At 36.7% G+C, this 21,296-nt stretch overlaps 1 protein-coding gene across 1 annotated transcript; it reads right to left on the reverse strand.

The window, feature by feature from the left end:
• Window positions 1-9,778: 9,778 nt before the first annotated feature.
• Window positions 9,779-20,491, reverse strand: grxcr2 (glutaredoxin and cysteine rich domain containing 2). The gene is made up of 5 exons (XM_008426944.3): window positions 20,163-20,491; window positions 19,584-19,767; window positions 15,867-15,976; window positions 13,165-13,392; window positions 9,779-11,371 (listed from the first exon to the last, which is right to left on the reverse strand). Exons 1-5 carry the CDS (start codon window positions 20,217-20,219, stop codon window positions 11,198-11,200), a joined length of 753 nt encoding a protein of 250 aa, XP_008425166.1. The 5' UTR covers window positions 20,220-20,491; the 3' UTR covers window positions 9,779-11,197.
• Window positions 20,492-21,296: the final 805 nt, after the last annotated feature.

Here is a 21,296-nt window from a genome sequence, read left to right on the forward strand (position 1 = left end):
TGTCTTGATGACCAATTACTACTAGTTCTACGTCACAATTCTAAGCTCTGAGCCTTCAACCTATATCAGCTAAAAAAAATCTTGAAATTGAGTTGAGAATAAGTGGAAATCTCTAGTTAAGCTCCAGGTTTTATGTTCTAGAGAACAAAATCTAGGAAATCACCAGACAGGAACATAGCAAGGTGCAGATGGCAATATGACCTTGTGGGGTTATACTGCTACTTTTGAACTGTGGCTTGATGAACCTGTTAGCAGTAGCATTAGAATTACAATTGGACGGAAAAGATGGGGAGAGAAGATTTTATTTTCATTTTATTTATAATTTTCTTTTAATAGCTGGAAGGGAATATTTTAAACCCATTTAAGTAACTTCACAAAGTTTTATAGCCACCCAAATAAAATCATCATGCTATTGAAAGACACTGTAGTAAGAAACCTGAGGAAGGACAAAAGAATTACAGCTGTTGTTTACAAATTTTAAACCATGGTACCAGCAGTTTCTATCTAATTTAAGCTCAATTACACTGAACAAAAAAATGCATCGAACTACAGCTAAACACAGACGCTTGCATTATCATTGATTCTGGGCTTGGCTGTCTGTCAGTTATCTTCCATGCAATTGTGTGTTTGGGCCACATATGGATTTTGAATTTCAGGTTTGATGCAAATGCAGTGTGCCTGGGATCAGAGGGATTGTTGAGGGGAACCCCAAGGTGGAATAGGTGCAATCAGGTAAAAGCAGTTTGACACAGCATGTGACTCTAAAATGGGTCTCAAATGTGTACTAAGAAAAGAGTTTCTAACTATCCAAATGGTTCCCACGTTCCTCCTACATCTGTCCAGCATCCAGCCTACATAAACTGGCTAAATGTTAGAAGATTAATTATGACACTCTAAACTACTGTCTCCATAAAATAGGAGCTTTCATTTTAGAAACCTACAGGTATTTGAACCTTTTGCTTGTTTGCATATCTAAAATATCACCTATAGGTAGTCATAGAAAATAAAAAGAGTGTAGCTCTGCATACATATTGAGCTATTGGCAAGTCTAAAATTGCAAACATTCCTGGTTTAGTATAACCAGGAATAGATTAATAAAAAAAAATAAGTAAGTAGTCAAAACAATAATATAATCAGAAAACGAAAGCTGATTGAACCATTTTTGATGTGTCCCCTTTCTGTGTCTATGAAGGCAGATTTGGTCTTCAAGAGTAGAGCAGAGGTTTCTCTCACACATATCATGATTCACAACCCATTTCATTACCTTCCAAATGAGTTGTTCGATAATAAAGTCTGCAGTGTCAAGGATAACTAGTGGTTCTTCTGTGTAAACAAGTCACTGTCACTTATGCTTTAGAAAGCTCTTTGTTCGATTAAGGATGCCCACCAAGGAAGTCTCGAGGCTATAAAGTCAGAAAGCTGGAGCAGCTTGAAAATTCACTTCAGTTAAATTTAATTGACAGGAGAAACAAGGAAGCAAAGAAAGAATATCCACTTCAAAGAAACAAAGGCTGCATGGAGAAAATCGTAGGAGTCTTTCTGTGTAGTTTTGCTGTATTTTAGGACATAAAAGGATAACATATGGTTCCTCCAACAATTATCTGGGAAAGCGACACACTATATTGCCTTAAGTTGTATGGAAACTTCCATATGTGATTTAAAACATCCCACTTTTTAATTTTGTTTAAATCGTACAAAGTGTCATCTTGTGCAGCAGAGGGCATTTTAAGAGCAATTTTGATTAGATCTCTGTATTAACATGCTGAATCAGGGATGTTGAGGGGTTACTACAACATTTAGACTAAGATTTGCAAAGTACGAAAAGTTATAATGGCTTGATATGTATGATGCGAACAGCTGTCTTGACTTGTATAATTCAGGATTCCCTGTTGAATCAGTCCTTGACTGGAAAGCAAAGTATTCCTAACCTTCAAAATGACCATGTCTTATAGATCAAAAAGAGTTTGTTATTGCAAAATATTATATTGGACAGCAGGATTGATTAATGCCAAGCAGAGAACTTGGCCTAGATGGTCATTTTGCATAAAAGAATAGAATACCTCAGGGGCTGTGACAGACTGGCGACCTGTCCAGGGTGTACCCCGCCTCTCGCCCGAAACGATAGCTGGAGATAGGCACCAGCAACCCTCCCGACCCCACTAAGGGACAAGGGTGCAAGAAAATGGATGGATGGATGGAATACCTCAGGGGTTGAAGTCTGAAAGGAAACACATTTCAACAGCTATTCATTTAATTTTCTGTTGCTGAATGTTAGAAAGAGGCAGAAAATGTTCCACCCTTGTCTGTTTGAAATACTTTAGCAAACTATCTAAAAGGTGATGAATTGAGCTAAAAGATTACATTTACAAAACCTAGAAGACTTGTTTTAATATACATTTAGCACAGCTTTTTTCATGAAAATGAGCCTTTATTTGCCTAAATTAATTGTCTGTTCTCTTTTCTGGACCAATTTTATGCAACCAGAAATTATAGCTTATAACTGCACATCATACCAACAGGAAGTTGATTGTTATAAAAAGCGGGAGAAAAACTCAGGATGTTTCTGAGCTGTTTACCAGTAAGGCTGAAAGCATTACACACATATTCAACTGACAGTCATATACAAACAAATCATAGCTATTTCACAAGCAGTTTTCGGGTTCTGAAGAAACGTTGCCCTGCAAGTGATTTGTTGTAGCTGCGTGCACAGTCTTGCTTGGGTTGATGAATTTCTCCCTCCACTACTGCAACATCTCACGTTCCTATTACCGAACCACACTTTGTGATCATATCTCTCGCTTTATACACATTTGTATTCAGTATGACAGCGTTATGTGTGTTTTGAGGTATTTTCTATACCGAATAGTGCAAATTGCCACACTCCCAGCTGAATCACAAAATGGTAAACTTATATGCACAAGAGAGCAGCTGCAGAAGCTGGGTCTATTCTGCAAAATTACAATGTAACAATTTCAGTTGAATGCCCCTCCTGCCTGTGATAAATCTCTGATAATACAAATATGCAAGGAAATGTCATATTTTCTCTCATTAAGCCAGAGATAGCATAGAGGACAACTCAGTAGAATTCAATCTCCAAGTCATTATCAACCCCGGTGTCCAGAGAAATGTTCTTCTCTTGAGACGTCAGAGTTTAATTGGTGAATTTGAAACAGAGACAGAGAAAATAGAGCGCCATACATTTTATATCAAACATTGTTTACATGCAGAAAAATATGTTATCTCCAGTTTCTTGTTGTAAGTAAAATATATGGACAGGATTTTCTTTGGCTGCATGTTTTTTATTTTATTTTATTTTTTATATATTTTATGAATATTGTGACATATGGAGTAGAAAACAACTTTTTTTAGAACTACAAGAAAAGTCACGAGACAGCAGCAACTTTGAAAAAACTTCATACTCAATATTCTGATTGCCACTTTCAATCAGAGGTAACAAAAGAGGATGGAGGAAACTCAACATTTGGACATGTAAGACGAAACGTTCTTCAAATACTGAAATGTGCATCTAGAAAACAAAATGTTAACTTGGTTTGCAATTACAATGTAGGCTAAAATATGTAAACTTTCAGTTCATGGTAACAGCAGGAACTCAAATGAAACAAGATACTATACTTAGCATACTTTTATTTAAAAAGAATAGTTTAATTACCAGAATATGGTAATTAATCAGACCTGACATTCAGTTAGTTTTATTTTAAACAAACTTTACATGCAATAAAAACAATACATGTGCAGGCAGCGTAACATTCTGTTCTAGAGAAATGTCTGTGACTATTCATTTGCTGTTAGCAGAAAATGGCAGAACACGGCTGGATGGCAGAGCAGCCACACGCATCCAAATGCAATATTTACAACTTCGTGGATGAGAGTCAGGAATTGTTCTTTTCTATTGCATGGGGTTGACAATTCAGCATGTAATGTCATGTTTGCAGAAGTGGAATACCAAGATATGTGTAAATAACATATCGATATTTACACTGTATAAATAGGAATGTGTTGCTTGGGATCACATTACAGCCAGGCTCTAGGAGTCCTCGAAAACACTTTGTTTTTGGGATTTTGCTTAGGCGTGTGTCTATATGTCTTCTGGCTGAGTCACAGTCAAAGAAGACATATGTTGACTCTTGCAGTGTCCCAGGGTTCCTGGTGCCTATCTCACTGGGCAAGACGTTAGCAGGGTCTCCTTTCGTACACCCATAGCAGCATTTGGGATTAAAGGACATGCACACACCCATATCTAATCCAGTTAACCTGTGATAAATGTTTTTAGACTGTGTGAGGAACCCACAGTACCAGATCAGGATTCAAACCCAGGACTTTCTTTCAACCGAGCAATAGTGCCACCAAATACATCACAGTGCAGCTCTGAGCATTCTGCACAAGAATCCTCACCATAAAGTTGGACATTTTACAAATTACATGAGCTCTCTTTCAATTTTTCACTTCTTATTAAAACATTGGCCTTACTACTTTACTTAGTCCTTCATTTTATCTCCTCTGAAGTTTAGAAATCTACATTTATTGTGTGTGTCTGTGAGCAACTAAAACTATTGAACTTTTGAAATTAGGCAAAATTGATCAGATTTGCATGAGATCAGAGGAATAGAAAACGAAAATAGAACTGAGAAAAATATAAAATAATCACATTTATTTACGTGTGCATCTAAAATGTGAACTTAGACTTTAAAACCTAATTGTAACACTGACCACAATATGTTATTAAAGAATAACAGATTTTAACACTATACACTTGTATAGACATAAAGTATTCAACACTATTTTATTGTGCCTACTTGTGTCTATAAACAGCTACACACAGTTATAAGCATGCAATACATTAATCACATCCTGTAGCAGGAGCAAAAAGGGACGATTTCAGAAGCATCAGTTAATGTTAGTCTGTGTAATCAAAGCTTTTTTCGTGGTTCTGGTGCCTGACTGACTACTCTGAGCATTTGTGAAACTGCTCATCTCTGGGGATTCTGATGCACGTCATTTCTTAGATTGTACTCAGGATTGTGTGAAAAGCATTGAAGAAGCTGTTCTGTGGATTGACACACCTTGTTGAGGTCATGTGAGGGTGGCCGGATAATTCAGCACCAGCAGAAAAACTCTCACGACACAGAAAAGCTCTCAGAAAGTGGAAGGAAGCTCCTCTCTCTCAAAAGGACAGACATCTAAGGCTGGAACAAAAGCAGAATACACAAGATATTATGAATAAAGAATACAAAACAGTCACCATCACAAATTAACAATATTGCATTGACGATCCCACTTCTACTTAGTGTAAGCTGCCTATCCAGATAACCTTCAAGTGGTTTCACCAGGAAGGCTCAGAATAAAAATGTTCTACTAAGTTACAGGCCATTTTAGATGAACACAGGAAAAATTATTACATATAAAACTGAGCAAACATATTTTTTTTATGAAAAATAATTTTGCTGTTGCTGGAGGTTGCAAGAAATGGTGGAGAACTGATCTTTTTGCTAAATGTTAATTTAGCAGCATCAATGTTGAGGAGGTTTTAACAGACTCTACTGCTCACTCTAATTGCCAGAAAATCCTTACACTTCCTGCTATAAAGAACAGAAAAAGGCAAAGTGTGACATTTTATTATATGCTAAAAAAAATTGCTTATTGGTAAAATTTCCCAACTCTTGTTTAACTCTAATTGAGTACGAGTGAGAAAATAAAGAGCTGAAATAAATACTCAAGGACCCTTTGGTAAATGCAGTCTCAGCTGAAAAACTGTCTTCTGATTAAATGACTTGGTGCAACGCTGGGCACCTGAAGAAAAGTTTATGATTACTTTAAGTTCTCTACGCCTACAAACAAGATTTACTTATATAGTATAAGAAACAGTGATGCTGTAATTTGCAAGAATGTTTCCTGTATTAATTCACACCTTTTCTACCCAGCTTTCTGTATTTGCTACTAGTCCTATTGCTCAGGATGATATTTAAGACAAGGCTGAAAATAAATTGAAAAAGCTTTCATACAAACAGACAATGTATTTTTAAAAAGATTGTGTTCACCCACCAATTAATATCTGAGGTTTGTAATAAGTTTTGTTAATTATTTTTGGAGAACAATAAGATGGATCTGTTTTTAGGTCTGTGCTTGGCAAATTACTGTAACACACTTTAGGTTAACAGCATAATGCTTCCTCTTAATGTATTGTTTTTATTATGCAAAAACAAAGTTGACTGATCGTATCTACTGTCAGCAGTACTTGTACAGCTGACAGGCATGTGGTTCATCACTTTTTGTGAGCCACTCAGCTGTGTGAGCACAAATCCAGCCTGCGACACATCACAAGCAGCACTTTTCAGGGAAATTCTTTTTGTGCTTTCATAAACAACCCAAACTTATTTCTCTTTCAATAAAATAATGCAACATTAAAGTTGCAGTCACACTGTTTGTTATCTCGCCTCATACGGAGGAGGAGTGTATAGTGATGGGTTTCAAATGTTAAGAAATAAATGCTGACATTAAGTTTATATTCTGAAACATCATTCTGCCGCTTATGAAAAGTATGTGTGTTGATGCATTCCCATTTTGCCTAGTGCCTGTGTACTTGGATGAAGGTGTGCTGATTGCTGAAATCACGTAGCTGCTGTTACGCATCTGAGACATGGAGCAAACCGACTCACAAACCAACTCAGGGGTGTTGTGTGGCGATTATAGACAGTTTGCTCCAACAAGGTGGGTGGCAGACTCAAAGCAAAAAACTGCTGGGACAGATCAAATTTGAAAATGTATTTGCCCATCGCATGTGTAGTGATCTACAGGTCCATTTAAAAACATTTGAATATCATGAAGCTCTACAGTAATTTGTCTCATTTCAGAAAATTAACTATAGAGTCCCTTTATTTTTAGTAACTTTGATAATGGTTTACAGAGAGTAAAAACTCATAATTCACAATAAAACAGTGGGAGTTTTATACTTTAATAAAAACTCTTATATTGTTCTCATATTGTCATGTGTTTGAACCTGTGCTTAATGGGCTCTGAGGGTATTTAATGCATTTTCCTCGACTTGCTTTCTAAAGCATGATTCCATATATTGCTGGTCAGCAATAAACAAAAGGAAAAAAATATTGAAATGAATGAATGCAGGTCTGCATTACTCTGTTCTAATTAAAGAAAAGAACACACGGAGTTATGTATGCCTTATTCTTAGAGTGACAGAATTCAATACACTTAAAACATGTTGTGTAGTTTAGGTTCCAGTTTCTAAGTATAGCAAACATGGTGTATTTGGTTTGACATTGGAGTGTCTTTTACCTTTCCCCCTTTTCCCTTTGGGCCAACACAGAACTTGAGAGGCCAAGAACAGTTTTGTGACCCAATTCTCTACCATACTGGTTGCCCAGTGGAATAAAGAGTGAGAATGGTGGTTAAAAAGTTCAAAAGCACAGCCTTAATGTCCATATTGGTAGCAGACTTCTGAGCAGAGAGGTCAAAGAAAAGAAAACAAAGGTCTGCTGTAATTTGATTCGTGTTTGAGCTCTTGGCCAGACATGTCCTCGGCCATATAGCTAGCTCCATATCAGAATGTGGGTTTGGTGACACAATAAAAGTAAAAATGGAAATTACCTGTGCAAGGAAAGGTCCATCAGTAATGTGAGGATAATGGGTTTAAAAACCCTCCAGCTGGTTGGTCAGGTGAGGGTTGTGACATGGAAGCCTTGAGGAGTTCATTGAATAATTATTTGGGCACAGTTTTTGATTGCTTATCTTTTATCTTGATGCAGAAAAGGGAAAAAAAATGCTCATTTCAGCTCAGTGCAGTTCATATGTTGTTTACATACTGAAAATTAAAAATTTTAGCCCTGACTTGTTTGTGTAACTTTAAAGAAAATAGCCTCTGGCTAAAAAAATAAGTCCGCTGTGACTAATAACATCAACTGATGTTTAAATCGTATTTTTTCCGGTTTATGATGGCTCCTGGCAGGTTAACATAACATTCACCACAGAGAAAACATATAACTGCCTCACAGATATTGAGGTACGAAAACATAGTAAGAACATAAAATATTTTTTCTAATAAGTATCCCAGACTACAATAGAAACATGATTGACTGCCTCTAATTTTAGCAGGAATGGGTAAGGTGTAATTAGATGTAATTATGCAGTGATGCATTTGTGGTTGTGTGCCATTTATAGTAAAAGCTATTAGCATATTCATACAATGTTTGTCATAAAAAAAGAAACATTGCAGAATTACATATTGAGCATTATCATTAAACTTTATTTGTTATCTTCATGGTGCATCTCACTGCTGAATACAGATTAGAGAGAGAAACTGACATTTCTGACTCAAAGGAGGCCTTGAGAAAATCTAATGTATAAAGGTCAACAATAAATCTGAACCTATTGCTTATTGTTTGATACAAATTTGATCATGATGCCAGAGCATAACAGAGGTATCAAGTATGTTAAAAAAAATAGTAAAGATTTCAAAAGTTTTATATTAAGCTCTGAAACAAGTTGAAAAGCAGTAATCCATGAATTAACAGCACATGGTTGTAATTATTGGCCAGTAATCCCTTTACTATCTTTAGGCAATTTGTAATTTAAGTGTGTAAGAAAACTAACTCTTAATTATATTTAAATGCTTTTGAAAACATTCAGAAGCATTGCCAGTGATGGAAATGTGATGTTCTCTGTCCTAAATCTCACGGTTTTAGGAATTTGGTTACCAAGGTGGAAAATCTTCTTCAAAGGTGGTGTAATATCACACGGGAACTAAAAGACTGAACGGTCAGCAATCTGGAGGACGTGGCTGAATATTTGTGAGCATTGAAGTTGTGTTGTAACAGTGTTAATTTTGCTATAGATTAAAGCCCTATCCGTGAACATCGAAAAGCTTCTTTGAATTTGTAAAACCTACTGTCAGTGTGAGAGCAAAAATGGAGAAAGGCTATCAGCATTTTCATCAGGATATTAACAGCGTGAGGGTTTCCTGTGCAGATGAAGCTCAGCAGACCTTGTTATTTTCCACAATTTGCATTATGGCCTACGTGTATCTTTCAGGAATTGTAGTTATTGGGAAGTTATGAACTTTATGAGTTGCTACTCATTCTTTTTCCTCCTCATTCGGCTTCTGTTCTTTTTGACATTGCATTTGACCTGCAGCCTAAAAAAAACAACTTGTTTTTGTCCATCCATGTGCAGTTTAGAGGTGTGTAGAGCTCTTTACTATGCGCAGTACCAGTGATCACCAATCTGCATATACAAGGGACTTAAGCATAGTCAAAGTTTTTCTGTTTGATTTGAAAATGTATGTTAAAGCTGCTGGGCGAACTCACTGATGTTGCATCTAGTGGGTTCTAGAGCCAAAATGCATTGCAATTACGGTGCATTTCAATAAATCAGTTTTGCTGTAAAACAGTATAGGTGTAATTAGGTTGTAGTCTTGGATGATCTGCCTCCCAATTCTCTGATGTCAGAGTAACACAGGTGCATGCAAACCATACATTAATGATAAGCTTCTACTGCTTCCAGGTAGGCTCCTCCATGCAGCCCTTGACCCACTTATTCTGTCACCAAAGAGCCACAGTAGTCTCACTTCTAAAGTATTAGGTTGGAAACAGCTGCAAGACTCTGGTTCAATCATTTCTAATGGTTTGTGCTTTGCTTACTCTATGCACCCCCAGATCTCACCAACAGAAGAGAACATCCACATTATTTTCCATTTTTAGAATCCCAATAACATCTGAAGAGTTGAGCAATATCGACTGACAAAGATCGATTTGTGTCTTTAATACAAATTTTCTTTATTGTGCTGAAGTTTGATGCATAAGAACATATTACTGGACTTTGGACATGGGTGGAAAGCTTCATCAGGACCCTACTCAGTGCAGGATTTGTGTTACTGGTAATAATACCAGCAATAATTAGTGTTTATTGAATGTTGATAAGGATAGGCAGAGGTACAGGATGAATAAAAATCCTCAGTTTGGTAAAGGAGCAATACTTTATACAATAATTCACTTATATGAAACTGTTTGTCTACAGGTTCAAATCCAAGACAGAATTGTTACATTATAGAAGATATATTAGTTTTTCCCCATTTTCTACCCACTCCATCTTCAACCTGATAAAATAGCAACAATCCAGAATCCTCCTGGACTGGTTCATAGTATTTCTTGTTCAGAGCAGGCTCAAGTTGTTTTGAGGATTGAACGCAGCGTTAGATTTGGGGCCCATCACTCACCAACCTCTACAACAACTCCAATTTCTCTCTTTTATTGCCCGTGCATAATTGTTTATATATTGTACATTGTGAAATCCCTAGTGATATTGTTTACTAATCTGTTAGCTAGATTGTACATTAAAAATAGTGCTTTGCTTGACATAATACAACATTCACTTCATATACTTTAATAAAAAATGTGATTTTTTTTTAGGGTGTGATCAAGAAAGATTACAAATAAGGAGTGCTAAATTGCATGAGCAAAAGAAAATTGCATGTGTAGTAAATGGGCATGTTGGACTTAATGTATGAAACAGTACTATTATAGTATAAAAACAGCATTTTGAACATAGAACATGACCCATGTGTACTGTTAGCTTGATGAACTAGAACATTTTCTTTTTTAAAAGTAGTTGATCTTAAATACCTTAATTAGAAAACATTTTTCTTTCACACTATCATTTTTTTCACACTACGTCCTTATTTTCAGTGTTATGTGTTTTCTCCCGTTTAAAAAAAATAAACAGTAATTAGCTTTGAAGAATACATCATTTTGACATGATAAAGGTTACATTCTCTCTGATTAATAAACTTGGAAAAAGAGCATTCAATCTCAACATTTTTCATATTAATTAAAATTATATCAAGGTTGTTGAACCAGGTTCTACAGAGAACAGGCACACAGATGCAAAAAAGTGACGGCAAAAAGAGGGATTATGCTTTTGTGTTATCTCATGCAACATTCACTGCACACAGTAACTGTTATTTTGTGATTTTTGTGTCTGCAGAACAGACATTATTCCCTTGTCTTCTCATGGCTTATGGTTCCTTGTAGAGCTCTGAAACATCCCACCAATAACATTTTGGGATTAAAGCAATATTGCGGCTGAGGCAGTTCTGACAAGGCGATAGCGCATCGGTCACACACTCAGCACTGCACTTTCATCGCCAGACATGGGTACTGGCCAAATGGTGCTATTTACTGGAGCAGGACTGGCACCTCTCCAGACCATCGGGGTAGCAGGCTTGGCATCGCAGATCACTGATGGACTCATTGAAGCGGTTCGCTAGCATGGACAGCTTGCTGCCATGACACAGGGAGCACGGAGCGCAGCCTGAACCGCCACAATGCTGGCAGCTGTCGGCCTCCTGGAGACAGAGCAAACACATTAGGGGAGAAAATAGGAGGTGGGAGAGAGAAACTGTGAGGTAAGGCAAAGGGTGAATAAGGAGTAGAAGAGGCTGGATGGATGGGGAAATAAAATAAGAGGCAGGTAAACAATGCAGAAGCAAAATATGGGGGATTCTTGAAAGGTCAAGGACAGGGCAATGCCGTATGATTGGCTTTTAATACAGAACTCGGTGTGGTGGTCCTGCTTTTTAGTTATTAGAATTCAGTCTGTGGTTTAGTGCTTTTCAATGATCTACATCTGTCCTCCATTCCATGAACTGACGCAGTTATAGTTTTACATTGTACAGATTGTTTTACAGCTGTTTCAAAATGGATTAATCCCAACCCCAGGCCAGTTCATAATTAACAAATGTTAATACAGCTGGCCAGTCTGAGTGGCCCGCCTTCAGGGAAACTCAAGGAAATTTAATGACTTAATGAGATTTTTTTCCAAAGACATTTTTAATCAGTCTGTCTTAAATAGGTACGTGTTAGGAAAATGCACAAGTATATAGCAATTATCTTACTTACAACTTCACTGTCAGTAAATATTGAACAAATGAAAAGTATCCATGTAGATTAACAGACAAAACAAAGAGATTATAAAATACTCTCCGCTATTGTTATCCAGCACAATAAAGTCAATGAAATGCATTCAAAACTTGCTGGGATAAGCGACATCGTCTGTGAACATTTATGACACAAGTCACGTGTTTTCAATCTCCATACCTTTAACCTGCATGTTACTCATAAATATTATGAGCTCAAAGTCTGAGACACCAGTTCTCAACTGGGGAATGAGTGGTTTGCTTCCTCAGAGAGTCGGGGATTAATATCTTCCTCAAGCGGAGGGGTTCAAGGATCTTGGTTTGTTGTTTACAAATTATTCTAGAACCAAGTGGGAGATGGGTGGATTATTGTGGCCTCATTTGCAGAGGTCATGCTTCCTGTCTGAAAGACTTTTACAATTCTGAATTTGGGTTGTAAGTAACAGGCTTTTAAGTTGTAGTCGTAACAACCACATTAATGCGATGATTGAAGTCATTTTAGGGGCCATTCAGGTCACTTGAGTCACAGGCGCTACCCTCTGTTTGGTTAATGTTTGAGTCATCATCCAAACATGTCACATAACATGTTAGACAACAATTATTCTAATTACATGACGTAACATTTCTCTTTATAAATTAACTATTAACAGCTTCCAAACTTGGGCAAACATAAAAATGATAAAAGATTATCTTGTGTCTATGAAACAAATAAAGCACAACATGAACTTTCTTTCTGCTGCAGCAAAAATGTGGCAATAACAAAAGCAATGAGCAAAAGATGGAGCAAGACGGTGGGGAAAGAGCAGTAATCATCCAAGAGAGGGAGGAAGTAATAGCAAGTTGGGTCTCCTTGCTGGCTTGTAAGTGGCAAGCAGATGCTGCAAGGGCAGAAGAAAACTGTGGACTCATCACTATCTGTTCACAGTAGACAGATAACAGCGGGACAATTGGTTAACAGTTATTGCAGCAGGAAGGTCAGCATAAAAGAGGGAAAAATGGAATACAACTAATATTCTTTTTATAAGGTAATAATGTGACATCGACAGATAAACTTGCTGACATTTTGTAGGTAAACATTTAAAGTAAGATTACTGAAAACCTAGAATAAAGTGAGAATTGATAAGAAGAGAGAGTACAAGTGAGACTGAAAATAAAATGACTCAAAAATGTGGTGATAAAAACCCGACCACACTATTGAGAATGACTTGGCCATGCTTCATTACCTTGGTATCTTTATTTTCGATCCCATTCTCCTCTTTTTCTACATCCTCTTGTGCCTTAAGAGCTTTAGCCCTCTTCCGACTTTCCCTATCCCTGACCTTTGGACATCCCTCCAAGTCCAGTGGAGGGACGGAGTGCTGCCGCGTCATTTCAGGCTTCTTCGGCGGTGCTCTTATTATGCGGAGATTGCTGGTGTAGATGATTATTTTGCCAAAGTCCAAAACTGAGGACTGAAGAAATGTCAACTTGTTACTGGATAATTACAAAAGTTGCATAAAATCACAAAAGTATTTTTTCTAAAATTCTGACATAAAATCAGAGTAAACCTTTCCTTTTGTAAATCAGTAAGGTTTAACAAATTTGGTTCTACTAGAAAAATGAAAAAAAAAAAGTTTCTATTGATTTTTAAAAAGTTTAGGTCAATTTGAAACTAATTTGTCAGTGTGTTCAGATTGTCCATTTGGAAAACCCATTTGTGTCAACTCCTTCACTTCTGTTAAAGAAGTTAACAGAAGAACACATTGCAGTGTTTTTGCAGAACACTGCAATTGCAGAACACATTGCAGAACACATACAGTGGAACACATTGCTTTAACTTCTGTTAAAGAAGTTAAAGAGGTTTGTGAAGTGCATAGGCCCACTCTAAAGCAAACCATCCACACAGGAGTCTGTCACCACCATATTTCCCTTTTCTTTAAAATAAAAAAGTGCTAATTACAGTGGAACACTTTAGTTTTATTAAACCTCATTTGTGCAGCTGAAAATGTCAACTTTTGTCCCAGAGTGATTTTACACACCGTAATTTGGCTATTTTATGTTCCGACTAGTGGCTTCTTCCTTGCTGAGCGGCTTTTCAGCCCATGTCTGTAAAGGACTCATTGTTGCTATTTTGCTGTATATGGCTGATCACTAAGATTCATCACTGAGAAAAAATATTTACAAAACTGAATCCTTCTTGAACAAGATGGTGCATGTAAAATCATTGCATGCATAAAATTGTTAGAACAAATAAGCATGTTCCAGCACCTGCGTATTGTTCTATAGTTTGCCTCATTCATTTTAATTTATCTTTAATGTGTCACACGAATGCAGTGTGTCATCTCTCTTTTATTCAGCTGTGTTTACATGTGGTTTCAATTGTGCATGTCAGACAATAAAACACAATTTTATCAGATTTTCAAAATAAAAATTGCATTTAGCATCAATGATGTGAACCTTTTGTGTCAGAGGAGGATTAAAAGTTCTAAGAGACTGAAGAGTCACACCCTTGTCAAAAACAAAACAAGCTTTGTTACTGCCGCTCTGCTAATGAGGCTTTTGGTAAATCGAAAAGCAAGTAATCCTCTATTAGGAAGCCTTACTGCAGTATAATTAGATTTTAGAGGAAACCTTTGATCCTTAATACTGACAACAATGCTGGATCCTTACATCTTTAAAATTGTTTATTTATTCTATATGCTGCACACATATTATGTTGTCACGTGGAATGAGCAATCAGAGATAAGAGGGAACCGTCTGTGTTGCATGCAAGGTTTTATGGCTGCTTGTCAACAACGGCTCAGTAATTACAAATCATTTAAGGTTCTTACATTATCTTCTCTAAATCTCATTATGGAACAACAACTAAAGCATTTAAAAAATATTGCCATACAGTCATTACATGCCAGTTCAGTAATGCTCTAAACTAATAACATCAGTTTAGAGCATTAAGAGTTCCTATAAGAGTTCTGCCTTCCAATTTTAGATCAGTTCTGATGCGGTCAGTTGGACTCTGTGTGTATCTGTGTGTGAATGTGTTTGGAAGATGAAACAATGAAAGTGACATGAATCCAGCAGGCAATGCACCGTGGCTGACCTCTGTTTCGGACTGTTGCACTAATGAAGCTGCTTCCCTCAGCAGCTCAGTAAAACTGGTCCGATTGAAAAATAGAAATAAAAAATGAACGAAAGAGAAAGAAAACCCTGTTTTAATATTACTTACAGTCCAAAGAATCATGTTGGTGAAACTGCCAAATATATGAATAATGTTGACTCTATTCATCTATAACTGTACAATGAAATGGTTCAAAAGATATCGATGTTCTTGGAGTGGACCATACAAAGTTCAGTTCTAAATCTATTGAAGAACGTGTTTGGTGTGACCATCGCCACAGATGCTCTCGCTCCTATTTTACAGAGAATACTGGGCAAAAGTGTCAGTCTCTATATTTACAAAGCTGATGGAAGCACCACTTTATATCACACAAAATCCCAATAAAATGAGGTGTGTCATTGTACTATAGTAAGAGTGTAAAAGTTGAAGGTGCGTTAGAAGTTTGTTTTTTTACAGCACTGCACAATAGTCAGATTTTTACAAATATTAAATTTTTTTCGATTCCTCCCAGCTGTTTATCTTTCATCATCTTCATACATATTTTTTTTTATCAATATAACACTTTCTAAAAAGGTTTCATGTCACAATTCTTCTACTTTGTTGGTTTGTTTGTTGATTTTCTAGTGCAACTAAAATCTTATTTCATTGAACGTTGATTAAAATGCCTAAAACCACTTAAGAAACTTTTCTAAATTCCAACCAAAGGTAAATTTGCAGTGACAAATTCCATGCAAGGAAAAATAAATCAAGAAAGTGCTTTAAACCTTAGACTTTCAGGCAAATAAGAAATGTATCTTCCATTTTCTCATCCCAAACAACAAGCTTTATTACCTTGCTGTCACCCTCCGTTTCCACAGTCTGACCACCTGCAGGCTTGTAGTTTCTCAGCCCTCTGTATACATTTATTCTTTGGGCAATGAGTCCTGTTGTTGGATAGAAACCTGAGTGAAGCAAACAAAACAAAGGGAAGTCTTAGCACAGCTTGACAACTTGCATCAGAAGTTTAAAAAATACAGCTTCCCCCTCACAAATCCTGATTTGCCTCTTGCTATTTAGCCTTTAAAAATATCTGATTTAATTTTATCAGCCTCGACTCAACTAATGGAGTATTTTACGGCCATCTTGTTCATTTAAGTAGATGAAGCTGTATTTAATAAACTGTGTGTGGCATTCTGGTTTGGAATAAAGTAATAGGGAACACGAAGATCAACAATTGCAAATCAGAGAGTAATTATTCAATTCTCAGTCTGCTGCTCTGTTCTTATGATCACCTTTTGTGTGTGTGTGTGTGTGTGTTTCCTATTTAAATGTAAGGAGCCAATCTTGACTGTTAGTATAATTTACATGTAAAGCTAAATAAATTGACAACTCAAATATAATTGAGAAGTCATATTTCGCTTATTTTTAGATTTTCATTGGCTCAATCGAATCAATTTGAAGAGGAGAATTTACCTATAACTATATCATGTTTTTCATACTTTACAATATTTTACAAGTTCAGAGCTTATCTGATTAATCATCTGGAAGAGATAAATTTGGTTTATATGTTCTTGAACATAGAGAGTTCGAACCCAGAGTTAGTCACAGCAGATGGTTGTGACTTGGCCCATCTCAGCCAAAGGTTAAAGGTCATCTTTCCTTTTGACTTTCGCCATATGCATTCCTGTGTATGAGGGAAGCCTGCAGATTTAATGACATGGTGCTATCAGCTCTCCCCACGTTTGTTCAAGGGAATAACTCAATGCATTCAGTTTTTCAGAAAAGTTTAATACAAGGTATAAAGTGCTCTTTTTAGATAAAAGCACATTTTGCATTTCATTTGGAAATGAAGATCCCACATTAAGAAAGAAGAGAAGCACAGAATTGAAGTTGCTGAAGTCGAGAGTAAAAGTCCAACCATCAGTCAGGATTCCACTGATCTGCTGTCTAACTAGAAACCATAGGACTCTTCATGCTTCCCTTTTCCGACTGATTTTCTTTTCCAGGCAGACTTGGCACCTTCCCAAACTGTAAAAAGTATCAATACTTGCACTGTGCTTGATTGGCTAGCAAACTCATCTGACCCAAAACCCACAGAAAATCTATTGGGTGTTCTCAAGAGGAAGATTAGAGACACCAGACCCAATAATGCAGACAAGTTGAAGGAGGCTATTAAAGTAACTCTCAACTAACACCTTAACACCTCTGCAGTACCACAGGATGATCGCCTCAATGCCACTCTGCAATGACGCAGTAATACATTCAAAATCCAAGTATTAAGTGTACAATACATGGAGATACTTTGAATTAGGTTGACATGTCCGCATTAAAGCGCAAATATTTTTCACTTTTCAAATTGAATCACTCAACAAAATTATTCTGTCAAAATCTGACACATTAAAACACATCTGTGTTACGGTGATCACATAGTTTTAGTGTTAGAAACCTGAGAGTCGGGTTAAAACAGACAGATTATCATTTTTTTCATTGTGAAATCAATCCTGCATGTATTGTCTATGCGGAGCTGCAAGGGAGCAGGTTTCTCTCTCTCTCATGTTCCTTCAGTAAAACATAATTGTCCTAAGTGATGACAGTTTGGTTAGCATATTCTCATTGACTGTCACGGTTTGCGATTCAGCGAATTTGATTAACTATTGCCATTGATTCATTTTAATTACTTTTTTTCCAACGGAAGTAAAAATTAATTTATTAGGTCTTAAGTTTTGCTGCACTTAATGTGCAGATTAAGCAAAACATAGAAAGTGTAAAATTACTGCCAGAAGTCTTTTGACCAGAGAGCTAGGAGCATTTAGCTTCCCAAATGACTTATGGGATGCTTGCTCAGAATGTGAGATTGGTGCAATGTCAGCAATTTATGCCAGCATAAATATATATATATGGAAAAGATAGATACATTATTTCAAAGTTTACATCTCAATAAGCCGACTCTGTTTCTCCACAGATAATTCCAATTCTGGTCAAAGCAAAACTCTGTTCACATAAGTAGAATTGTGAGTTAGATCCCTGTTTTGTTTTGATCAAATGTAATTTGTCTTCCATCCTCTTCGCATCTTATTTTAATAATTTTAAATGCCAAAAACTTTTTTAAAACTCCTTAATTGACATACCTATAAATATTCATTGTAAATTAGTCAAACTTTTAATGCAGATGCTGAGTTTTTATACTTATTTTCTTTTCTTTTATTGATTTTTATTTATTGTATTGAGATTGTTCAATAAAAATATCAATCACTGATCCTTCTGATCACTTTTGATGCATTACGAGTCTGATGGATCTTCAATAGATTGAGACTAATTGGTTTATTGGCATAGTTAAAAGTATCATTATGAGGCAATAATTAGTATTTTAAGATCAACTGAATCTGACTTTTTTGTTGTTGTTGTTATTTACTACAACAGGATTTAATTAGACCATGCAATTGAATTTAAATTGGTCTGAATACATTTTAGCTGGACTCTACACAATTTGATGACAGATTCATGGAAATATTCTTGAATTGGCAAAGTGTAGATGAACAAAACTCAGCTGGCAAATTCTGATGCAAACATAATGTTCATATTGCTCTAAAAGTGTATGCATCAAACCCAAGCCTGCACGCCAAATGTGGCCTGCACAATAATAATATTTGGCCTGTGAGGTACTTCCAAATGTCTGTATTGGCACAATGTAGGATAGATACATGATGTAACTCTTTTCAATCTGTTTCCAATGAGCCTGTGTTGCTGTGTAGCCTCAGTTTCTCGTTCTTCACTGAAAGGTTTTAACCCAGACGTTTTCCTTCCTTCCCTGTGGTAATTTTAACTACTGTTCCTTCATGTCATCTTGAACCAGCATGTCAAATATCCTCTGACATCTGACATGCATTTTATCTATTTATTTTTTTGCTTTTAAATAATGTTGTTTGGCAGTAGTGGCCTTTATTCAACAGTAATCTGACAAGGAAGAGGCTGAGAGAAGGGAAGAAAGACATGTAGTAAAGGTACCAAGTACGGGTCTCCCACTCGAGATGGACGCATCGGTCTGCAGCCTCTGTAGACGCAGCGTCCACTCTGCCCACTGCTCCATGCGGTGCCCCCTGACATGCATTTTGATCTACACAACAACTCACTGAATATCTTCTCTTTTTTAGAACAAGCTTTATAAATCCAACAGAGGGTTTTGTGTAAAAATCCCAGCAGATCAGAACAGTCAGTCAACAAGAACTATGCCATGTTCAAAGTCACTTAAATCCTGTTTCTTTTCCATTCAGCTCAGCGTGAAATTTAGAAAATTGCCTTTACCACATCTAGATGTCTAAATACATCGAAGAGCAGCCATTTAATTTAATAAATCATTGTTTATGTTAGCAAGCAGTTGAACAAATGTGCTTTAAGTGGGGAGTGAATATTTTCTTTATAGGTCAAATATAAAGTGAATGTACATAATCCAAAAGGTCAATAAATGAAAATCAAACTGCAAGTACTGCATGTGCTCCCATATGCAAAACATTTTTGACTAAACAGTATATCTGTGGTTTACAAGCAGACTAAAATAGTTATAAAACCCACCTTGTCCATCCCTATTAGTCTCCTCAAAGCTGCAAAACTGCTCCATCTCAAGGTGGCTGGGTGGGATTTTACGGTGGATAAAGCTGTGAGGATATTTTTCCTCTGGACTTTCCAGCTCCTGACCGTCCTCATACACGTGTTTCAGCACCCGACCACTGTAGGATGACGCCAGCTTGAACCTCACCTACAGTTTCAGGGAGTAAAAGGTGTGATTATGCTCCTCTGCTCAGCAGCTTTTTGACATTAAAAAGATGCAGCATTAGCAAGAGGCAGCCTTAAAATAGAAGAAGATATGCGAGTGAAAACAAAAAGCTGTTTGGTCTCTGAAGGAGGAGTGGGGGTCTGGGCTTGCACACGAGGCTGAGCTTCATTCCTCTGTTCCAATTAGCTTTTTGTCAAAATCAGATACAAACAGAAATTAATTCTTAGTTATAATATCAAGTATTTTTTCAGATATTTTAGATCTGTTAAATAATTTGTCAGAAAAAATAACAATCGGTTGAGCTTTTGTTTTACTCTGACAGATTCAGCACTTCAAACCCATAAAGCTGGAAGAAAGTAGTTCCATAAATAACTTGCCTTTCTGGGCTTGGTGCCTTCATAGCGCTGGTTCAGCTTCCTTTGAAACTCCTCCATGGCAGATGACTGAGGACGAGGTGCAGAGAAAGCGTCAGTCCATCTACGAAACCCTTCTTGAGCAGAATGGCACTAGTTTGACTCGATGTTGCCTTGGGCTGAGGTGACTGTGTGCACTGATGGATTAAAATATTGGACTGATTTCCAGCTTGGTGGAAGAGAGTCTGGCTGAAAAGCCGTGTGTACGGAGTGGGTGGATGTAAAGTTGGGATGAAAAAGGCTCTGTGTCCTGCCCCCAGAGTTTGAGTGTACCTGCTGTTTTAAGGGACCCACCTTTTTAGCTCCTCATGCTAAATTATTCACAGCTAGATCGTGTGTACAAAGGGGTGGTTGAGAAACTAGAAGCTCCACCATCAAATAATTATGATCACTAAAATAGAAAGTATCTAGGACCTGTGTATCCAGTTCTGTGGTCTTATGGGTGTAAGAAAGAGAAATAGTGAGAAAGTCTGTGAATTTGTGCGTGTGTGTGTGGGAGTTAAGTACTTGCAGCACTGTCACTGGATAAGAGCCAAGTGCATTAGTACTGAAAAATAAACATGACATTTGAAACTAGCTGCTGTTTTATATGAAACATTTGAATTAAAGAAAACATGTATGTCTGTCAAGACCCAGATGCCACTAAATTAAAATATCAGTCTTGTAAGATTTTTTTCTTGTTCAGGTTTTGCATGTACAAAAGTAAATACACACCATGTTAGAATGTGTATTGCTCATTTTAGTCCTAATTGTTGGTCTGTAAAAAGGTTTTTCATTATTGAGGTATTCTGAAAAACAGATTGATTTAAAAAATCATGATGAATTAAGACAACGAGCTATGTCTAGACCTTTGCCGCCATGTTGTTTCACAACATACTTACAGTATTGGTTATATGTGTATTTCTAAACCTCTTTAATTCCCATTTGGTCCATAATTTGGAAATAGAAGCAACATAATTTCACCACGAGCCAGCAAAGTATGATTTATTTCTGTGGAGTCAAGTTTTTTATGCATTAATTTATGAACACAGTGTGCTTTCCCCTGCCTGTGTAGATTACTTGGTTTGTGACTGACATTTGCAGTAAATTTTATGTCAC

This window comes from Poecilia reticulata, chromosome 14, assembly GCF_904066995.2.
Source record: "Poecilia reticulata chromosome 14, P_reticulata-male-v2, whole genome shotgun sequence".
NCBI lineage: Eukaryota > Metazoa > Chordata > Actinopteri > Cyprinodontiformes > Poeciliidae > Poecilia > Poecilia reticulata.

What these genes read in the sequence shown, in the direction of transcription:
- grxcr2 (XM_008426944.3), bottom strand. Translation starts at nt 20,219, where the DNA reads ATGGAGGAGTTTCAAAGGAAGCTGAACCAGCGCTATGAAGGCACCAAG. An exon ending in AAGGCACCAAGCCCAGAAAG is followed by an intron (nt 19,768 to 20,162) that starts GCAAGTTATTTA and finishes CTGAAACTGTAG; the next exon opens with GTGAGGTTCAAGCTGGCGTC. An exon ending in AAACGGAGGGTGACAGCAAG is followed by an intron (nt 13,393 to 15,866) that starts GTAATAAAGCTT and finishes ACATTTCTTCAG; the next exon opens with TCCTCAGTTTTGGACTTTGG.